Below are 21040 nucleotides of genomic sequence, written 5' to 3' on the forward strand. Positions count from 1 at the left end.
GTGAATCTGCAGTTGATGATCCCACCACCATATCTACTCTCATTAACAACTCGACTCTTCTGCACAAACCCCAATATTCCTTCTGTACAAATTCACCTCTGCCTCAAAGAGTGTGTGTAGTTGTTGTTGTCGTTGTTGTTGTTGCTATTTTTGTATCTGTCCTTTCCTAGGGCAGCAGCTTGCATAATTGCCTGACAACAAACTTCCTAAAGTTCCCAATTGAATAGTGCTGTCACTTTTGTTATTGTTGAACATTCTGCAGTAGATGAATGGTATGAGGAAGAAAGTGAGTTCAGCCAGGTATCCACTTCCTCCACTGTGTGGGAGGAATTCAATGGAAGTACATTGTCCTATAGTGCTCTGTTGCTGGTTGGAGTGATTTTTACAATTACACAGGGTCATTTAGCATTGTGTTGCCTGCTGTTGTTGACACCAATTACAACTGTTTATATGCTGATGTTGGATACGCATGATTGATTTCAGATGGAGCTGTTTCTAAGAATGCCTCTATAAGTGAGCTATTTCACAAAAAACTGAACTATTACTGAAATCTGAGAAGGCATGAACTATCACTATTACAACAGCATGCCTCCACAATTTCTTAAGGAGAAACGATGAGTGAAGATACTATTACAGCCCATAAGGAAGCTCAGATTCTTATTGCCTACAGACAGGTATGGTGGTTCCAATGATACGGAGATGAGATGCTGCAGCCCCATCTATTACTGCACTCACAAATATACCAAAGAGAATGTCAAACACAGACAAAGAAATTTGTGATGAATTTACATATTACTTTGCAAACCCACAAGGAGTTGTACCATGGAAAAATAATTACAGCTGAATATTGTTGTACAGTACAGAATACAAATAAACGTAAGCAAGCATAACCTTGTTTACTTCTTTTGTGGTTGTCTCTCTTATTTCATTTGGCTCCTGAGCCATAAATAATCGAAACCAAACCACTTTGGTTTATACAAAAATTGTTTACCGCTGCCAGATTTCTTGCTCTCTTCAATTTTTCTTTTCTCACAACTGTTACAAGAGCTACAAGAGACCTCAGTTTTTTCTCCACACCACTGCAGTTGGTGCTGAGCAACACAGTGATGTTCTGTCGACAGTCATACCTCATTTTAGTATTTTTATAACTCATGTCACATATATTCAAAAGGCACTCCTCTGCCTCATAGTGGGTGACGAGTAAATATACCTTGTTTCTTGTCCAATACATTTTCGAAAGGTAACAGAACATCAACACTATACAAAATAGGACAGAGCACAAACAGCAGCTCTGTATAGCTGCATTTAGTGGTAGCAGACCAGAAACATTGTTTCCTTTGCCCTCAAACAACAGTCATGGGACACTGTTTTTGTGTTTGCAACACATTGCAAATATCAGGAATCCACTACTAGTTACAAACAATGCTGCAATCATTGTTGCAAAACACGTTTCAAACTCAGTGTAAATGCACCTTTATAGTCCATCAAATCTTACTTTTAACTTAGCAGTAATATTTTTGTGTGCATTTTATTGTAAAAATCATTGGTTTGCTTTGTTCAACTACTAGTAGTTCACATCATATCTTAGAGTTTGATTACCAGCAAATGCTAAGTTGCTATTAGGCAACTGCTCTTCAGTGTTTTTCACAGCATATCGATGTTCTGTGGAGAGTCATACCTCATTTTAGAATTTTTTTAACTCATGTCACATATATTCAAAAGGCACTCCTCTGCCTCATAGTGGGTGACAAGTAAATATACCTTTCCTTTCCTTTCTTCCCAAATATTTCATTTTCATTTTATTTACTTTGCTATTTATTTCCTCACTTTCAGGCAACTACATTCTGGATTTGGATAGAATGCCAAACTGGGCATATACCTTACAATTCACGGTGTGATATTGCTTGTCACCTAAATACAACTGTTCAGATTATATCTATGTCCAACTCATCCACTGACATGACACTGGCATTGCATACTCATTGCATTTTTTGTTCTACCTGTCCCTTGCCATATCCTTTCATGTCTTTCATTAGTTCCTGAAGAAAATATTTTTGATAGTAGTTTTGAAGGTTCCAAACAAGTTCTTTTCTCTGTGCTTTTTCTCCTTATATTTTCTGCAACTTAACATTTTTACCTTCAGATGCATATATTGAAACACTTTGCACGGATATCATATAACCACCAATAAAGATACCATCAGTCCCTTTACTGATGTACAATTGAATAGTGTTTGTAACCAAATGTACTGATTTGACAGAAAAAGTACTCTGATATTCATCTCTGGATGGTCCACCTTCAATATGGCAGAGAGAGAGAGAGAGAGAGAGAGAGAGAGAGAGAGAGACTGGAATGGATGAATTACCTCGTCTCACATTCAATTTGCTACAATGATGTTTGCATATTATTTTTCACATCCATATATTGTAAACAAGATTGTAAGCTGACATTTCCTTAAGGATGTTAACAGCGAAATGACTAAGTGTCTTACCTATTCTCTTGTTTACACATTGTATTTTGTATACTGAGCTGAAGATGACTGTTTAAGCAATTGAAACTATTAATCACAGTTTTCTACATTGCGTTCCTGGGAAATAAAGGTTTTAATAAAAAATCTACAGCATTCAAATGAATTTAGTCTATGTTTTCAGAACACCATTGGGTCCTCATTAAAAACTTTGGCTAAACTTATCTCTGGCTTTCAGTACCTAAAGCAGTTTCTGGTATAGTGATTTCTATGATGGCTTGGAGCTCTGGTTCTTTCCCAACCCAGCTACAACAATTTACAACTATAATCCAAATTTTCCTAGGTCAAAACTCATCTCGTGTTCAACCTCCTACCTTTCAAACTCTACCCTTATTCGCACTTTTCCAAGACACTATCACATGTCATGTGATGTGATCCCATAGTCTCCAGAGGAGACTAAAGCAGCCCACACAATGACAACAAGCTACTGTTGTAACCAGTCTATGACATATGTGCTGGCTATCCACTTGTTGATGAGCTATGCTGCGAGCCTATAGTGTGGTTGGCATTTAAATCTGGCTGGATTTCTCATAGCAGTTCAATGGGCTTTGCCTTTAATTATGGGCTTGCAGTATTTCACAGCACTCATTCTTGGAGCGACCGGAGCCAGCCAGAAGTTTTTGTTGTATGTCAAACTCTCATCTCATACTGAACTTGTCACTAGTGTTTTTGTTCAAACAGAAAGAATGAAAGACCGATTCCAACATATACTATGATGTGAGTCAATGAATCTGCAGTCTATATGGTTGTAGAACTGTCCAATTTGGCCTCTTATTAAGACCCTCCACTTAGTTTGTGCCAAACGTCCACAATCAGTGTGGTCAACAATGCCGCAGATTCTGAGCTCTGCCTTCATCTTACCACTTCAGACAGCTGCTGGAAAGCAGAGTGAATTACTTCTGATCCAAAGCAACACACATCATTTCTACCACTGTGAGCCACCACCTGCAGCTGACTGCAGCCTGCACTCTTCATGGCACCTGGAAGACCTGTTTCACATTGGGAATGACACCCCCCACCCCCAACCCCTGGATAATGACAAACAAATTTCCAGTCAATAATATCTCACACATCTGATGGGCAACATTTCTGGTGAACAGAGGCAAGTGGTACCTGTCATTTGTTGGAGAGTAATGATATGTATTTATACAAAAAACATGGATCCATTTATGTGCCGTTAACTTTACACAAAAAACGTATTTGTCCTGCATACTGCACGAAAAGATGTAAATTACTGATTTTTTTAACAGTACAGACCTTGCAGCCGTCAGAACCACCACGGCCGAGTTTACCATAGTCACCATCTCCCCAGGACCACACATTGTCGTCATCAGTTATGCAAAGTGTCTGTGCATCACCACTACCACAAGCAATGTCAGTGACATTATATCCCACTAAAGATTCAACCTAAAAGCAAAAAACACTTTAACATAAAAAAATTTAAAAAACCACACATGTGGTATTAAAACAGTCACTAAATATTTTATAACATTCATCATCATTATCATTAATAAAATGTAACATCTGCTTGAATCAATTAAAAAAAGGTACCCCTCATATTAAGTTAGGTGATACAAAAGATGTTGAAACTCTTCACACCAAGGATTAACTGAAAAACTTTAATATGTATAGTGAAACACAGAAAATATTCCTTTTTCAGTCAAAGGCTCACAAAATATGCTGTCGTATATATGTAAATACCCGCATATTAATGTGTGCCATATAGAATATTAAGAAATATTAATTTAAACAGTCTCACTGATGTACTTCCATTGTTCACACCATAACAGGAGAGAAGGTTCAGCATAGTGGGCATTGATTTTTTGTACCCACTATGAGAACTATAACAAAGATTATCCAGTGTCCACACACTCACCTGGTATCATTTGAGGACCCAAGGATGCCGTAACGCGACACTGAAATCAACTGCAATTAAGACCCATAAATACAGCTGAGGGTACCATCGCTATTACAAAATGCTGGATGCGTTTTGGAATTCTTGTGTGATGGTCTGGATAGATGTCCTCCTATCACACATTACGACCCTCTTTAACTGTCGGCAGTCTCTATCAGTCAACAGACAAGGTCAGCCTGTACACTTTTGTGCTGTACATGCTGCTTCACGTTTCCACTTCACTATCACATCGGAAGCAGTGGACCTAGGATTGTTTAGGAGTATGGAAATCTTGCCTACAGACGTATGATACAAGTGACACCCAATCACCTGAAAACATTTGAAACCCATGAGTTCCGTGGAGTGCCCCATTCTACTCTCTCACTTTGTCTAATGACTACTCAGGTCACTGATATGGAGTATCTGGCAGTAGGTGGCAGCACAATGCACCTAATATGAAAAACGTATGATTTTGGGGGTGTCTGGATACTTTTGATCACATAGTGTACCTTCCCCAGCATTTCCTGCCAGTTCTCTTATGTGAGTATACAAAATAACTTCATTGTACTCATGTTTAAATAGTGGAGTGACTTCCAGTTAACTGAGGACTTATTTGCCATAATTAAGAGAGAATTAAGCAGTTCCTGAAAGATGTCTGCCAGTAACACAATTAATTGTGAAAGAAGTGCAGTAAATTTCCTAGCATTCATTAATTCACTAGCAAGTTACCATGATACAGTGTATACAGCATTACAATATGCTGCTAATGACAGCCAGCAGCAACACGCCATACGTTTTGTTACTTTGGAACAACCTCTGTATATAAAGCCTCAAGAAATCCAGTCTGGGATTATTTACATGTGACTGGAATGATTTCATACACTGATGTTCTGCACGGGGAGCACTGATTACACAATGGCAGAGTCTGGGCTGAAAGAAGTGTTTAGTTTATGCTGCAAATCAGTTGACAAGATGCCAGTGTATCAGAAGAAAAAAAAGAGATGAGTTTTCAACATTTTGAGCAATATTGAAGATATTACTGTACAACAAAATTGAGAGAGATGTTTGCTTGGCATCAATTATAAATAAATTCAAGAATGAGCTATTTTGCCTCAAGGAGAATGGACATACTGGTGCTTGGGGGGGGGGGGGGGGGTACAGTATTTTAACATGGTTTCATTAATGAAGATATTCATGGATTCTGAGTGTCGTGGTGATTGGAAAATGATACTATTCATCCATGCAAGTGGTCATTTGTGCACTTTCATGTGCAAGATGTGGTAGCATTAAAAATTAGCCAACCACACACTTGCAAGGATTTTGCAGAAGAGGATTATTACACCATAAATCAAGCTGCTTCTCCTTGTGCAAGAGTTTGGTCAGACATGACCATAGAGAGCCCCAGATCTACAATATTTCTGAACTGGACAAAAACTTGATAGTCGCGGCCCCAATTTGATATAGGACATCAAAAATTAAAAAATAAATTGGATTTTCAAAAATGTGCTCTTTTTGTAGTGCACATCGTTCTGAAGAGTTTGATATATAAAATATATATGTCTGAGGAAATGTAAGACATGTTATTTGGTCTTAAGTGTGCCAAAGTTGACAAGATATTAACTGGACACACTTACAGCAAAGGTGTTCGAGGGCATTTACCTGTCCAAGCGGTTTTAGATCAGATCATTCTGCAAGATGCCAGTGTATCAGAAGAAGAAAAGCATTCTTCTATCACATGTCACTGTATTTTGCTCTCTGGAATTCAAATGTGTACATCTAAAATGGGAGCCATCAACCCTATATTTAGGACAGAGGAAATTAAAATGTCTAGTGGTGTCTCTTCTACTCCCCATCTGCCGGTCTGACATCCTACACCCCTTAAAAACAATACTCACAATTAATACTGGGTAGTATTATTTCTGACCGGGGAATATGAACTTTTAAGAAAATTTGCATTCTTTATTGCCTATAAGCTAACAACTTTGTCTTTTCTGTGACATAAAATAAAATACATCTACATCAGACATGTGAATGATATTCCACTTTATTGACAAGTTTAAGTAAGACTCATGAACAGGGATCAACAAGAGGTTTGTGGACCTACACCACTTATTGCCCGAACCACCTGTATCTGAGCCAAAAATATCCTTTTAGAATGGGAAGAGTTACTCCACACCATATGACATAAGCCAATAAAAAAAAGCAAAGTACACTAATTTTCGTGTCGAACGATCACTCACTTCAGATACCATTCAAATAGTAAGAATGGCAGCATTAACTCTTTCAACAAGATCCTGAATGCAGACTTTCCACAACAGTTTACTACCTGCCTGAACACCTAAAAATTTGAACTGTTCAGGTTCACTAATCACATGCTCATTCTGTGAAATTAAAACGTCAGGTTTTGTTGAATTGTGTGTTAGAAACTGTAAAAACTGAGTCTTACTGTGATTCACTTTGTTTTCTACAAGCCATGAACTTAGGTCATGAACTGCACTATTTGAAACCGAGCCAATGTTGCACACAACATCCTTTACCACCAAGCTAGTGTCATCAGCAAACAGAAATATTTTAGAGTTACCCGTAATACTGGAGGGCATATCATTTATATAAATAAGGAACAGGAGTGGCCCCAACACTAATCCCTGGGGCACCCCCCACTTGACCGACCCCACTCAGACCCCACATCACAGCCTTTCTCAACATTGTGAGTTGGTTGCTAAAGTAAGAGGTGAACCAATTGTGAGAAACTCCCCGTATTCTGTAATGGTCCAACTTCTGGTGCAATATTTTGTGATCAACACAATCAAACACCTTAGTTAAATCAAAAAATATGCCTAGCATTTGAAACCTTTTGTTTAACCCATCCATTACCTCACAAAGGAAAGAGAATATAGTATTTTCAGTTGTTAAATGGCTTCAAAGGCTGACCTGTACACTTGATAGCAAATCGTGTGATATAAAATGATCAATTATCCTTACATACACAGCCTCTTCAATAACTTCAGCAAACACTGGTGGCATAGAAATAGGTCTAAAATTATCTACATTATCCCTTTCTCCCTTTTTATAAAGCGGATTTACTACTGAGTACTTTAATCATTCTGGAAACTGACCATTCCTAAAGGAAAACTTACAAATATGGCTAAATACAGGGCTAAAATGTGCAGCACAGTACTTTAATATTCTGCTAGGCACTCCATCATAAGCATGAGAGTCCTTAGTCTTCAGTGATTTAATTATTCACTCAATCTCCTCCTTGTCTGCATCACAGAGGAGTATTTCAGACATCAATCTCGGAAAGGCATTTTCCAAGAGTTATATGATTCCCTGTAGAAGCTAAATTTTTATTTAATTCACCAGCAATGCTCAGAAAATGATTGTTAAATACTGTACATATATCTGAGTTATCAGTAACAGAAATATTTTTACTATGAACTGACTATATCATCGACCTTGTGCTGCCGACCAGACACTTCCTTCACAACTGAACATATGGTTTTAATTTTATCCTGTGAATGAACTATTCTCTTTGCATACCACATACTCTTTGCTTTTCTAGTAACATTTTTAAGCACCTTACAATACTGTTTGTAGTGGGATACTGCAGCTTGATTGCGACTACTTCTAACATTTTGATATAATTCCCACTTTGTTCTACATGATATCCTTATCTCACTAGTCAGCCACCACAGCTGCCTATTACTGCTAGTGCCCCATTTAGTATGTTCTAATGGAAAGCGACTCACAAAGAGCATGAGAAATGTATCAAGGAAAGCATTACATTTATCATCTATGTTATCGGCACTATAAACATCCTGCCACTCTTGTTCCTTGACAAGGTTTAAAAAAATCTCTATTGTTGTTGGATTAACTTTCCCACATAGTTTGTAATTACATGTGAGATTTGTTTGAGTACTAAAGCCTTTTAGTGTTAAAATTTGTGCCTCATGGTCTGAAAGGCCATTCCCGCTTTTACTAACAGAATGCCCATCTAGTAATGAAGAATGAATAAAAATATTGTCTACAGCTGTGCTACTGTTCCCCTGCACCCTGCACACAGTCTGCATCAGATCATATGAATTTAGAAGATCTACCAACATGCTTTTTCTTGCACCATCATACACAAAATTTATATTGAAGTCACTGCATATAACTAACTTCTGGTACTTCCCACAAAGTCAATTAAGAGCCCTCTTTATCTTGGGCAGAAACGCTCTGAAGTCAGAGTTAGAGGACCTATAAACAACAACAAATAGAAGTTTAGTTTCATCGAATTCAACTACCCCTGCACAACATTCAATTATGCGTTCAGTGCAGTGCCGTGATAGGTCTATGGACTCAACAGGAATACTGTTTTTTACGTACAGAGCCACTCCCCCACCTCACAAGGAACTCCTTGAAAAACAGCCAGCTAATCTGTATTCTGGTAGAGGAAGCCTCTGAATTGTCAAATTATTTAAGTGGTGCTCCAACTTACCTATAATTTCAGAGTCACTATCTGGAAGCAGTTCACTAACTTCATCTCTAATACCTCATATTTTGATGAAATATGCTAATTCCTTCTCTACTTGGAAACATGACATCCTCTGAAGGTGAGCCCCAAGTTAGAGACACTTCCTTTAAGCAGGTATACCTATCAGCTGACTTTAATCTAAAAAAGGTGTACCTCTAACACCATCTACTACAGGAATTTTTCCTTGAGTGATCCCACCACCACTCACTACACTGTCACCTATGAACTTTGCCAGCCTCCCCTTCCCATACCTATTGAGGTGCAGGTCGTGCCTAGTGAAAGCTGATATGCTGTTAGACCCAACTGGCACCACTGAAATATGACCCATGCCCTCTGCCATCAATACCCTTAACATACATCATGAGAGAGGATACTTTCTGTAGATGGCACAAGTGTTGTAACTGATTTTATTAGAAAGACAGCAACAGAGGACACTATTTATTATATTTTCAAAGAATTATTAAGTGGTTCTCTATGAATTTATTCTTGTTTAAATTTAGAAAAAATCACTGTGTACAGTAAACATAATAAAACCAACTGTTAATATAGGACATGAAATGAAGTCAGTGAATGAATATGGCAATATGCTCAGACTTTTTGGATGTACGTATTATGGAAATATGAACTTGGGGGAAAGAACACCCACATCACTGAGCTCCTCAGACACCCATATTCAGCAACTTTTGCTCTTCATATAATTGCTTGTTTCAGAAATAAACACATCAATAACTTAAGATACATCTTAAGGCATAACTTTATGGGGTAATTCAGTACTTAGAAGGAAAGAATTGTGTGCACAAAAATGAGCAGTGAAGATAATGTTCATCCATGCAACATGTGTACGTGCATCTTCAAGGAGTCAGGCATTCTCATGGTATCTTCACAGTATAATCAAACACAATTTCAAAAGAACAGTAAAGCACATAGTTACAAAACTTAAAGAAAAAGTGACCACCATTACTTACCAGTAAAGATTCCAATGGTTTGGAAAGTTATTAAATACAAATCGAAAAGAATTCTATTACATCATCTTCTCAAAAATTTTGCAAAATGATGCCCCTTAAAACGAGCAGACTGACTAAGATCAAAATGACCACTTCCAACATGTCTAATTGCAATGATTTACTTTTATGTAAGTGCACTATTCACTGAAAACTCACATCTAACATTCCGCATGTGACAAGTTGCAATATATTTTCTGTGATGTTACTGCATTCTTTTCTGTTTGCCCATTAGGATTCACCAAGACTTGAGTTTTATTTGACACTAACAACTCTTGATTGGTATAAACATTTTGAAATCCAGAAGTGTCCATATTTTTCACTTTTTAATGTTTCGAATTGCTACCTTGATTGTTTTCTTCATTTATATTTGTAAAGGAAAATTAAGAACAGGCTTCTTAAACTTTAGGTGCAACATGGATACAATTCATTTTATCAGAACCATCCTTTACTCACATAACTTTCTGATCTGTATTTCATTAATGATAGTTTCTAGGTTCCAGTTCCAGCCTCCTCCAGCACATAAGGAATTCATTATCTTGTTTGGTCATGTAGTTTAAATTTGGCAGTAGAGCCATGTATGCTACAGTACAGCTGCCTGCCTGCCTGTGCAACACCCGTTTGTCTACCACTGCCCGTGGGTGCCTAAGTGCTCAAGCTGAACCAACCTACACTATGGCATAACTCAAGGGACTTTAGTGTCTGCTACACAACACAGTCTATTTAGATTCTCCTACCCAACATTAGTTCTCCTGAACTTGCCCTTCAATGGGCATCCTGACACCATTCTGAACTTAAATTCAGACAACATACAGTCTCTTTTCATGATTAGATTAGATTTACTTTCATTCCAATTCATCCGTAGTGAGGTAGTCCTCCAGGATGTAGAACATGTCAGAAAAACAATAATACATGACAAATATTTACAACTGAAGCAAATAAGCTGTACCTTCCACAGGTCCCAAGTGGAATGTTCATAATTTTTTTAATGAACACTATATGAAAGAATCACTTTACAAACACTAATGCACTGAATTTAAAATAAAAAAGTTTTTTATTTATAAGGTAATAAACATGTAATAAGACTACAATAATACTTATTTACAATGAACACATTACTGCACTGAAATGGTGCGGAAGTTAGATTGTACGGAGAAATTTATCAGTGGAGTAGAAGGAGTTGGCCACCAATAAATCCTTTAGGCTTCTCTTAAACGGAATTTCATTCGTTGTTAAGCTTTTTATGGCTGCTGGCAAGTTATTGAAAATGTGTGTTCCTGAATAATGCACACCTTTTTGTACAAGAGTAAGTGCCTTAAATCCTTGTGAAGATTATTCTTATTTCTAGTACTGATTCCATGAATAGAGTTGTTGCTTTGAAAAAGTGATATATTTTTAATGACGAATTTCATTGAGGAATAAATATAATGGGAAGCAGTAGTTAGTACCCTAGTTCTCTAAACAGGCTTCTGCAATATGTTCTTGAGTTCACACCACATATAACTCTTACTGCACATTTTTGTGCTCGGAAAACTTTAGCATGACTTGATGAATTAACCCCCCCCCCCAAAAAAAATCCCATATGACATTATGGAATGAAAGTAAGCATAACTAAAAGAGCACCATCTATGTCTACCCTGTAACAGGCAATGCTCGCAGCCACAAGGCTCAGTGTAGTGCAAATGTGTGAAGTAACCAGGCAATCATGCCACGAGGACGCACTTGTGCTTCCTGCAGCCAACTGAGCGAGTTGAAAGAGGTCAAATTGTGAGTGGCAGGATGGTCATTTACGACAATTACCACACGAGTCGGATGTGCTGCGTCACACGTACAACGATGCTGGTATAAGTGATCACAAGAACATTCAGGTTCTGAATGTCCACACAGAACAGAGGCCCACCAGGATCGTTGTATTGTAAGGGCAGTAGTGGCAGATCATACAACTACCACAGCACAGATAAGAGGGCTTATAAGCCCAGCTGTGTCAACACAAACTGTTGCAAACCAGTTATTAGCAGTGGAACTACAGGCAGACACACCTCTAGCCTCTTTTCTATTCATGTCACAGTGCAACAACATGGATGGCTCAACCAGTGCCAAGGATCACTTGGAAAATGGAGTCGTGTGCCACAGTCTTCAATGATGATAACAGATTTTGCCTGCATGCAAGTGATCATCATTTCATGTACAATGCAGACCTGCTGAGTACTGTCTCATAAAGTGCATTCGTCTAAGACACACTGACCCCACCCAAGGCCTTATGGTCTGGAGTGCGATAAGTTACAACTTTCATTCAACTTTGGTGTTTCTGGAGAGATGCTACCCAGCACTCAGTACGTGCAGAATGTTGTTAGACCTGTTCATTTGGCATTCTTGCAATAGGAAGGTGATGTGTTGTTCAAACAGGATAATTTTTGCCCACACACTGCCCGTGAAATTCAATGTACAACTTCCCTGGCCAGCATGATCTCTGGACTTGTCTCTGGTTGGGCACATGTGGGAAGATGGGTCGAGAAGTGACTTAAGCAACTCATCAATCAACAACTCTTACACATCTTCATGAACAGGTTCCCAGACAATATTCACCTTCTGTATGATCAACTGGATGCCAGAGTCAGCACCTGCACTGTCAATGGAGCCTACACCACGTACTAATATGGGTGTTTCATCATGGGTTGAGCTCTGATACCTCTGAACCACCTGTGCTACTGATCTGGAATTGTAATCATTTCACGTACTCCATATGTACTGTTGCAACAATAAATCTTGAATGAATTGGAAACCTCTGAAACCATGTACTATTTCTTTCCAGCTGTGTATTTTGTTTCTCCCAACTGATCTGATAGGGAGAAATATTTTTACTAGAATGAAATGCACCTAAATGGCAAAGGCAAGCCAAATAGAATGTGAAATTAGTATGAAGTATACATTCCTAATCACTTGGAGCTAGTCCTACTCCTATGCTGCCTGTGCCCCTTATCACATATACACCAGAGCTTTTGCACATCTACTGTATCATCAAAAACATCTCATGCTATTATCACAGAGATGTAATAGCATTGTGCATTCTTGCATGTCCTCCATAAAACAACAGTAGATCTTTTCACCATTTCTGAACTAGAAGTTATGGTTTGGTGGAAGAAAGTTTGGTCCAGTAACTCATGTTACACAAACTGTACACCACATTCATCTTTTCACATCACAGAGAAGCTCTCTGTGGACTCATGAGGATTTGCAGAATTTCAATATCAGTTGTTCAGCAAATTCACATACTCCAATAAACACAACCACACATCATCAGAAAAAAAGAACACAACCTCTCCATCATGCACAGGCTGTAATAGTCAGTTGCAGTATCAACATAGAGCGACAGTTGGTCAGTTAATGCACTACCATCACTCTGTAAGGTTCGTTTTGCATTTGTGCACAGCTCTTTGGGAAGATAGTCTGCCTCCATAGCTGAGTGGTCAGCAGGGCCAACTGCTGTGTGGAAAAGACAAGTTTGATTCCTAGTACTGCCAGGGATTTTTGGTTGGTGGCAGGACCGGACAGGTGTGCACTCAGCCTCGTGAGTCCAACTGAGTAGCTACTTGACCAATTAATAGTGATTCCAAGGTTGAGAAACCCAACGACTGCCAGGAGAGTGGTTTGTTGGCCTCTTGAGCCTCCGTATTGCATCCAGTGACGCCACTGGCAGACGATGATATGGCGGTTGATTGGGCCAGATTCACCTGTGTAGAGCCAGTACACAGAACTTTATATCAGTTTGAAGTGCCAAAGGCACAATAATTTTCTCAGTCTTCCTTCCGAGGCTGGTCCTAACTCATCTTCTCACTTAAAACTGATATGCCATCCACCATTCTGTTTGAGCCATAGTCCAGGGCATAACAAGGCCTGCCTAACAGAGTGCTTGTTCCTGCACAACCTTGGAGACAGTGATTGAGGATCACTCTCCTGAATGGCTTAAGTAATGAAATGCATAGTAGCTGAGCTTAAATATTATGTACTGCTCCTTATGGAGTATCAGAAGTGTTTAAACTGTAAATATGGCTACCTTTTGAGAGCATCAGTATCTTTAATAAACATATGTTTTGGAGCTTTTATTTGGATACAGCTACAGTATCAACTGGTTGTTTTCTCCCTTTAATATTTAGATAAAATCAGTGTTTTTTCCTAGAAGGTTACAGCTATTCATAAAAAATCTGAAACACTGTTATCAATGTTAATTTAAAAATCTTCCTTCCAATTTATAGTAAGTTGATGCACATAATCCACAGGGGTTAGGAGTATCATCAAATGTACATCACTTTTTACAACTATGTTATAGTCCCTGCGAGTAATCTTAATACATATAAAAAATATAAGTGGTAAAAAGTCAAATCTAAGAGAAATGAAAACAACAAAGAAAGTGGAATTACAAAAACAAGTGGCTGAGAGTAGCTTGCCAACAGATCTGCAAATCTGTGGTGACAAAACCACTTGAAAACACTTAAAAAGAAAGGAAAATCAGGCTGCATGATGTTGAAAGCACAAAAATGTTAGTATGTGTAGAAGAGAAATAATTTTAAATAATTTGAAAGTTTGGAAATGATATCAATAAAATCCTTCCGTGTGTGTAACCACATCATATATAATAAAACTACTAATGTCTTGAATGCTACTGCAAGCAACGTTCATTACCTTTATGAAGTTTGCCTGCAATAGCAACCAAAACATTGGTACTTTTATTACATATGAGATGGTCACATATACAGAAAAATTTTCTTGATGTAGACCCTGGCCACAAAAGCCTAAGCTCTTAAATTTGAAAATTGTCTTACCAATTTTGGTTTTAGCTGGTCTTCACTGTCTCCATGACCCAAGCGACCATAACGGCCCTTCCCCCACGTGTACACTTCACGACGACTTGTTATAGCAGCAGAGTGAGCCCCACCACATGCTATATCTACTATTTCCTTCCCTCTCAAGGCTTCAACCACTCTTGGTCGATCACATGAGCTGAGGAAAGACAAACGAAAATACAAATCACATGATTACAGCTACAACAATAGTGCCAAAGACAGTATAGTTTCAGACTTGTCTTTAAGTTTCACAAATGTGCATTTGGCTTTCTGGTTGGAGCTGCCACAGATAGTGTCGCGTGAATGAGGTATGCTTGTTTGTGTGAATGTGCATGTTTCCTTTTCTGAAGAAAGCTTTGGCTGAAAACTAAATGTGTAACAGTCTTTTCATTGCACCTATGCAACTCAGAGTGTCATCTTTATGGTGAGTAGTAATCTATCCTTCTCCTAATATTGTTGATTTCCAACCTGGACTTCCCATTGTTTGAAGTTTTAACACAAAAATCTGTAAACTTAAATTTACCAACTTATGCTAAATATTAAATTAATTAAATTAATGTCTTTTACAATGATATACACCTATTTGATTGAAATGTTCTCTCTGAACTTTCTCTTGGTGCACTTGGTGGGAAGTTGTGGGTTAAAGGAGGCAAGCTGTGTATGAGATGCAGCAGAAGGCAGACATTGTAGCTGGAATTGATAGCTGAAGGAAGCAAATAAATGTTACATGTTGTTATGCCAGCGCCTGAAGTGTTAAAATATTGTGAAGTTACAAAAGGAGCATCAGCTGTGCTTTGTGCCATAAGTGGACAGGAGCAGGGGTCACAGAGCCGAGCACAAACTGCTTCTTGGGGCACTAAGCTGAGATGGGTGCCAGAGGCACCAAACAGTAAGATTTCTATACAGGACCCATAATAATTAGTAGTGGCTGCTTGGGGCAGTAAGCTGAGAGGGTCAACAGAGGCCCGAAGCACAAGTTTTGTATAGTGAGCATATTCCTATTAGTAGCAAAAACAGACATGGGTGAAATGTATGACGGAAAAGCAGGGGTGGTGGGGATGGGGCAGGGGCAAATGATAAGTCACTAGCATGCAAAAGTGTTCTTGAACTGGCCCTTGTCTTTCACATGCCATCTGAGGGTGTTAGTAGTTTTGTAGGTAGTGATGGATCAGACTTTCAGATCCTAGCATCAGCAGATGTTCTTCATACAAAGGAGATCTTTGGATCTGCCAATATACAGGGTGTCCCAGCTATCTTGTCCACCCAAAATATCTCTGGAACAATAACAGCTATTGGAAAACGACTTTCACTGGTATCAATGTAGGGCTGCGGCCCATGAATGTACATATTTGGAAACATTCTAAAACGAAAGCATATGTGTTTTTTAACACAAACTTATGTTTTTTTAAATGGACCTCCTATATTTTTTCTTCAGCAATCCATAGCATGACAAAGCACATACACATTGGCGTTGATTGCATCGCAATATTCCCATTACATCCCGAGATATTGAGACGCGAAGTTGACGCTTGAAACACCCGACATGCGCAGCTAGCGCACGTCCTGAGGCTCAGGCGTGAACCCCACGCTGCCCGTAATCGCGATGTGATTGACATGCGTAATCACACTTCCATACTTATCAAGAGGTCCGAAACGAATAATACAGTCTGTTGCCATCCTGCTGCGATGTGATTGACATGCGTAATCACACTTCCATACTTATCAAGAGGTCCGAAACGAATAATACAGTCTGCTGCCATCCTGCTGCAATTACGGGCAGCATGGGGTTCACGCCTGAGCCTCAGGACGTGCGCTAGTAGCGCATGTCGGGTGTTTCAAGCGTCAACTTCGCATCTCAATATCTCGGGGTGTAATAGGAATATTGCGATGCAATTAACGCCATTGTGTATGTGCTTTGTCATGCTATGGATTGCTGAAGAAAAAATATAGGAGGTCCATTTAAAAAAACATAAGTTTGTGTTAAAAAACACATATGCTTTCGTTTTAGAATGTTTCCAAATACGTACATTCGTGGCCCCACCCCTACATTGATACCAGTGAAAGTCGCTTTCCAATAGCTGTTATTGTTCCAGAGATATTTTGGGTGGACAAGATAGCTGGGACACCCTGTATATATCTAGACAGTGATGCCAACTTCAAGATAATCTGCTAAGTAAAATGTTATTGCAACTCCATTCAGAACAATGGCACAGGTCCATTAGATGGCTAAGTCATTGCACAGATGGTGCTAAATTGGTATATTACATGTGGATGTGTCATGCTTCAGATAATAATATTGTATGAAGAAATATTAATCACTGATGTATTTTTCATATAAGCTAGAAATGAAAAAAATTATAATGAATCCAAAAGTCAATAGAGTGGACACAAAATGGAAAAGCAACTAAGACCTGTGAACAATACGAATGAGGAACATAGAGGACATAACTACACACACTAAAGTGAAAGTTCCATACATCATTTCATATTTTTTCTTCATCTTGTCAGAGTAGGAACAGTGATAGAAAATTTATTGGTTGTGACTTTCTTTTGCATGTGAAACAAATTTTTTGTAGTGGTTCATTATTGTTCAAACTTTGAAAATGGCATTAAAAAGAGACTCAACTGTTTCAGTCCCATCTTGTTCGAGGACAATGATTCAAGGTTAGGATTTTGCAATCACAGTATGGAAAATTCTGTAGACCCTGTAAAGAAACCATAACTAGAACAGCTTATGAGACATCAAAATTAACAGCCAGCGTGGGGAAAAAATAAAATGGAGTTAAAATGGCTAGAAACAATGACGCTTTCAGGAAAAACTGAATAACATAATTCATGCCATTAAAAATGAAATAAGTGATCAATTTGAAAACACAAATTCCACAATTGCAGAATTAGATGACAACAGTCACAAGCATAGTATTCAGTGTTCAGACAGTTGGTCAAAAAGTAACTGATTTGGAAGTTAGTTTGCGAGGTGAAATTTCAGAAATTGAATCTAATACATGTACAAAAGTTGTATCTGTCAACAACACTTACAAGATAAAATTTTGTAATATAAATGAAAAAGTTCTTAGTGTTGAAAAGACTATTTGTGAAAAGGCAAATGATTGTATGAATGTCATAATTGGAAAATAATTTGCTGGATATTCAAAAACAATCACAGACTTTGCATGAAAGTGTAGCTGCAAAAACATTTTTTAAAACAGGTTCTAATTTTTTTGATTCTCATGTGCAACTTGAAATTTAAAAAAATGTCCAACCTGCCTAAATGATATTTACTCATCAAAATAATATTTATCTGATTTCATAAACCAGTTTTCATATTAAAGGATACAAGTACATACATACACCACTGTATGGACATGATGAATGCAAGTCACAGCAATGTATTTGTAGAATCGTGGGCTTACACATGCAACCCACATCACATCCGAGTTACCCGGGCAATTGGCGGTCTTACAATCGACACCCAAGAGCTGCCATACTACACGCAACCACCAGACGGCTACTGAAGTGCTAGCAGAGGCCGCTGGCCACATGGACTTCTTTCCAACATTGGCTGTCCGGCAGGAAGCGAGACCAACTGTATCATGGAGCCGAGGGCTGTACTTAGGCTAGTGCATGGGCCTTGGGTAGAAAGTTCACTTTGAGTGGGGTCAGGAAACAGATGCTTATGCATTTCTTCAATAAGGAGCTCACTCCAGAGCCATAGGTAAACTGTCACTGTCATCCAAACTAGCCTTCTCATGCCAGATTGTGCAATGTGGCCATCTAGAACAAGTCACAGCTCCAATGCAGTGACTGACCAGTGGACTTGTATTAGTTCTCTTTATCCAGCTTCACTGGACTTAAAAAATTTTCTCACTGTGAACACAGCCTCTTACTGGTCTCTTCCAGACTTTGTTTCTGCACTAAATGTGCCACAAACTGCTAATTAGGCTTTGTAGGCTTTGTTTCTACATTAAGTGTGCAAAGAACTTTTAATTTAAAACTTTGTTCCTCCATTATCAGGCCTTCTGCATGAACTATTGTTTTGTGTTTAAGTAAAAAGAGTTTGTCCCATCACCTGGACATCTGACTGAAGAAATGTTTTGTGTTCAAACACGAAGATTTTATTTTGTTCATCACTATTTTTAGTCTAGTTTCCATTAAGGAAATACACTGGGTGTCATTTCATACATGGGCCTACGGCAGATACTTCAACATTGGCTGTCAAATAATCATTACTGTTCACTAATGTTCATTTTCTATGTACAATTTTAGGCATATTTTGTCTTTGATATATACACATATCCTTTAAAATAAGCTCTTGTTTATAAGACTTCATAAATGTTATTTCAACAAATATGTGTTATTTATGCAGATCAGACTTTTTTGAGATTTGAAATTATACTTGAAAATAGCTATAAGGCCAAAATCATGATTGTGTGAAATAAATGAATACAAATTTAAAGTTAAATGGTGGGAATTTCTCTCAAAAAGTGCTACATGACTGTTGTCCCCCAGGAAGGAAAAATCATTAACAGATTGTACTGTTTTGTCTAATACACCAGTGAAAAGTTTTCCTTATGATGGCAGTTTGCATCCTTTTGATTTGTTATAATACTGTAAAGACAATTTCATTCCAAAACTGACTGCCAAAATTAAATGTGAAAATATGTTTAGATGGGGAGGCACTACCTTGGCCATATCAGACTTGTACACAAGATTCAACTTATCAAGAATTTCAAAGGAATCCCCTTGACAAATTTTGGCCAGAGCCAGAGCAGGCTAGAATTAAAACTGAATGCCTCAGTGGGCCTAGTTACTGGGAGCGTACCGAGGTTATGGAAGAATTTGGTAAAAATCAATTAAAGATACTTGTTCATTTGAACCAACCTTTAGACATATCAAACAATCAATGCACTGAAGTTGAATTTACCTGAGAATGTTTGGTGGGGGTTGGTATATGGGCCCGATGCATCAGTTAAACTGTTCTTCATATATGCAGGTAAGTTGGATAAAGCTTTTGAAAAAAATGAAAAATGGGGTTTTCATCCAATTCTTTTTATTTAGGAGCGTTACAATGTAAACTGGGGGAATAATAACTATAATGGGAGAAATGAAGGGAATAGCCACAGAAATCAAGAAAGGGGACCACCAAGATATTGTGATAAAAAGTAGACACAACAAAACAAGGAATATGAACAAAATAATGTAAACTGAAATTATAAACATCCACCTCAGCATTTCAGTCAGAGAGCAATTAATGAGCTGATGAATTAACTGTCACATCATTGGAGGTCTAGAATGTGAGAGCAAAAATAATTTGAATTCATGGACCAATAATGGTGACAGATATCCAATGCAAAATGGTTGCTACAAAGGAGGAGTAAATACACAAATTAATAAAATTTGAGTGGATCAAGGATATTGGGGTAATTTCTGGAAGTCCGCAGCTCGTGGTTGTGCGGTAGCGTTCTCGCTTCCCACACCCAGGTTCCCGTGTTCGATACCCGGCGGGGTCAGGGATTTTCTCTGCCTCGTGATGACTCGGTGTTGTGTGCTGTCCTTAGGTTAGTTAGGTTTAAGTAGTTCTAAGTTCTAGGGGACTGATGACCATAGATGTTAAGTCCTATAGTGCTCAGAGCCATTTGAACCATTTAATTTCTGGAAACACAGAGCTAAAGGACAGAACAAAATAAAGAAAAAAGATGTTAATTATGAATTGCAGGAAGGTAACCTAGAAAACTTTTACAATATTGATAAGGGAAATTTTTTTAATGAGGATGGTGATGATAATTTAAATATTTATGATACGTTCTCTGAAAGTGAAGAGGTAGTGGGGCACGAGCAGAGTGAGAAACCTATAGTAGATGAAGATGCAGGCAGTACTTCCTGGATAAAGCTGACTCATCATGCTAAACTATGACTGACTGCTATTCACCTGGACTCTGCTACGGGTTCTCTAGCCTGCCAGAGAAGACCTGGAAATGGACTGTTCAATGCTTAACTTTAAGTATACCCAGCCATGCTGTTTCATTTACTAATTGCTAGCTTTTTCACATCAGCTACACTGATATGTCCTAATTCAGGTACTGTTGCGCATCGTCTTCACTGTATTAGTGAGTCCTTTGTGTTTACTAGTTATGCTAGTGTCTCTAACTAACATCTGCATGCATCACATATCTGAACTGTTGTAACTCAGGATAAAGAATCTTATTTCTTTCAAGAGTAATCATTTGTACTTTGTTAAAATAAAGAAGTTGTTTATTTTAT

At 38.2% G+C, this 21040-nt stretch overlaps 1 protein-coding gene across 1 annotated transcript in view; it reads right to left on the reverse strand.

The window, feature by feature from the left end:
• The window catches only part of LOC126469882 (E3 ubiquitin-protein ligase HERC2), an 846528-nt gene that overhangs the window by 125462 nt on the left and 700026 nt on the right, over positions 1-21040 (reverse strand). The window contains exons 71-72 of the mRNA XM_050097213.1: positions 14759-14936; positions 3785-3934 (exon numbers count right to left, since the gene is read on the reverse strand). Of these exons, the coding sequence (XP_049953170.1) occupies positions 3785-3934; positions 14759-14936 (328 nt within the window). The remainder of the gene's footprint in view (positions 1-3784; positions 3935-14758; positions 14937-21040) is intronic.

This window comes from Schistocerca serialis, chromosome 3 (assembly GCF_023864345.2).
Source record: "Schistocerca serialis cubense isolate TAMUIC-IGC-003099 chromosome 3, iqSchSeri2.2, whole genome shotgun sequence".
Lineage (NCBI taxonomy): Eukaryota > Metazoa > Arthropoda > Insecta > Orthoptera > Acrididae > Schistocerca > Schistocerca serialis.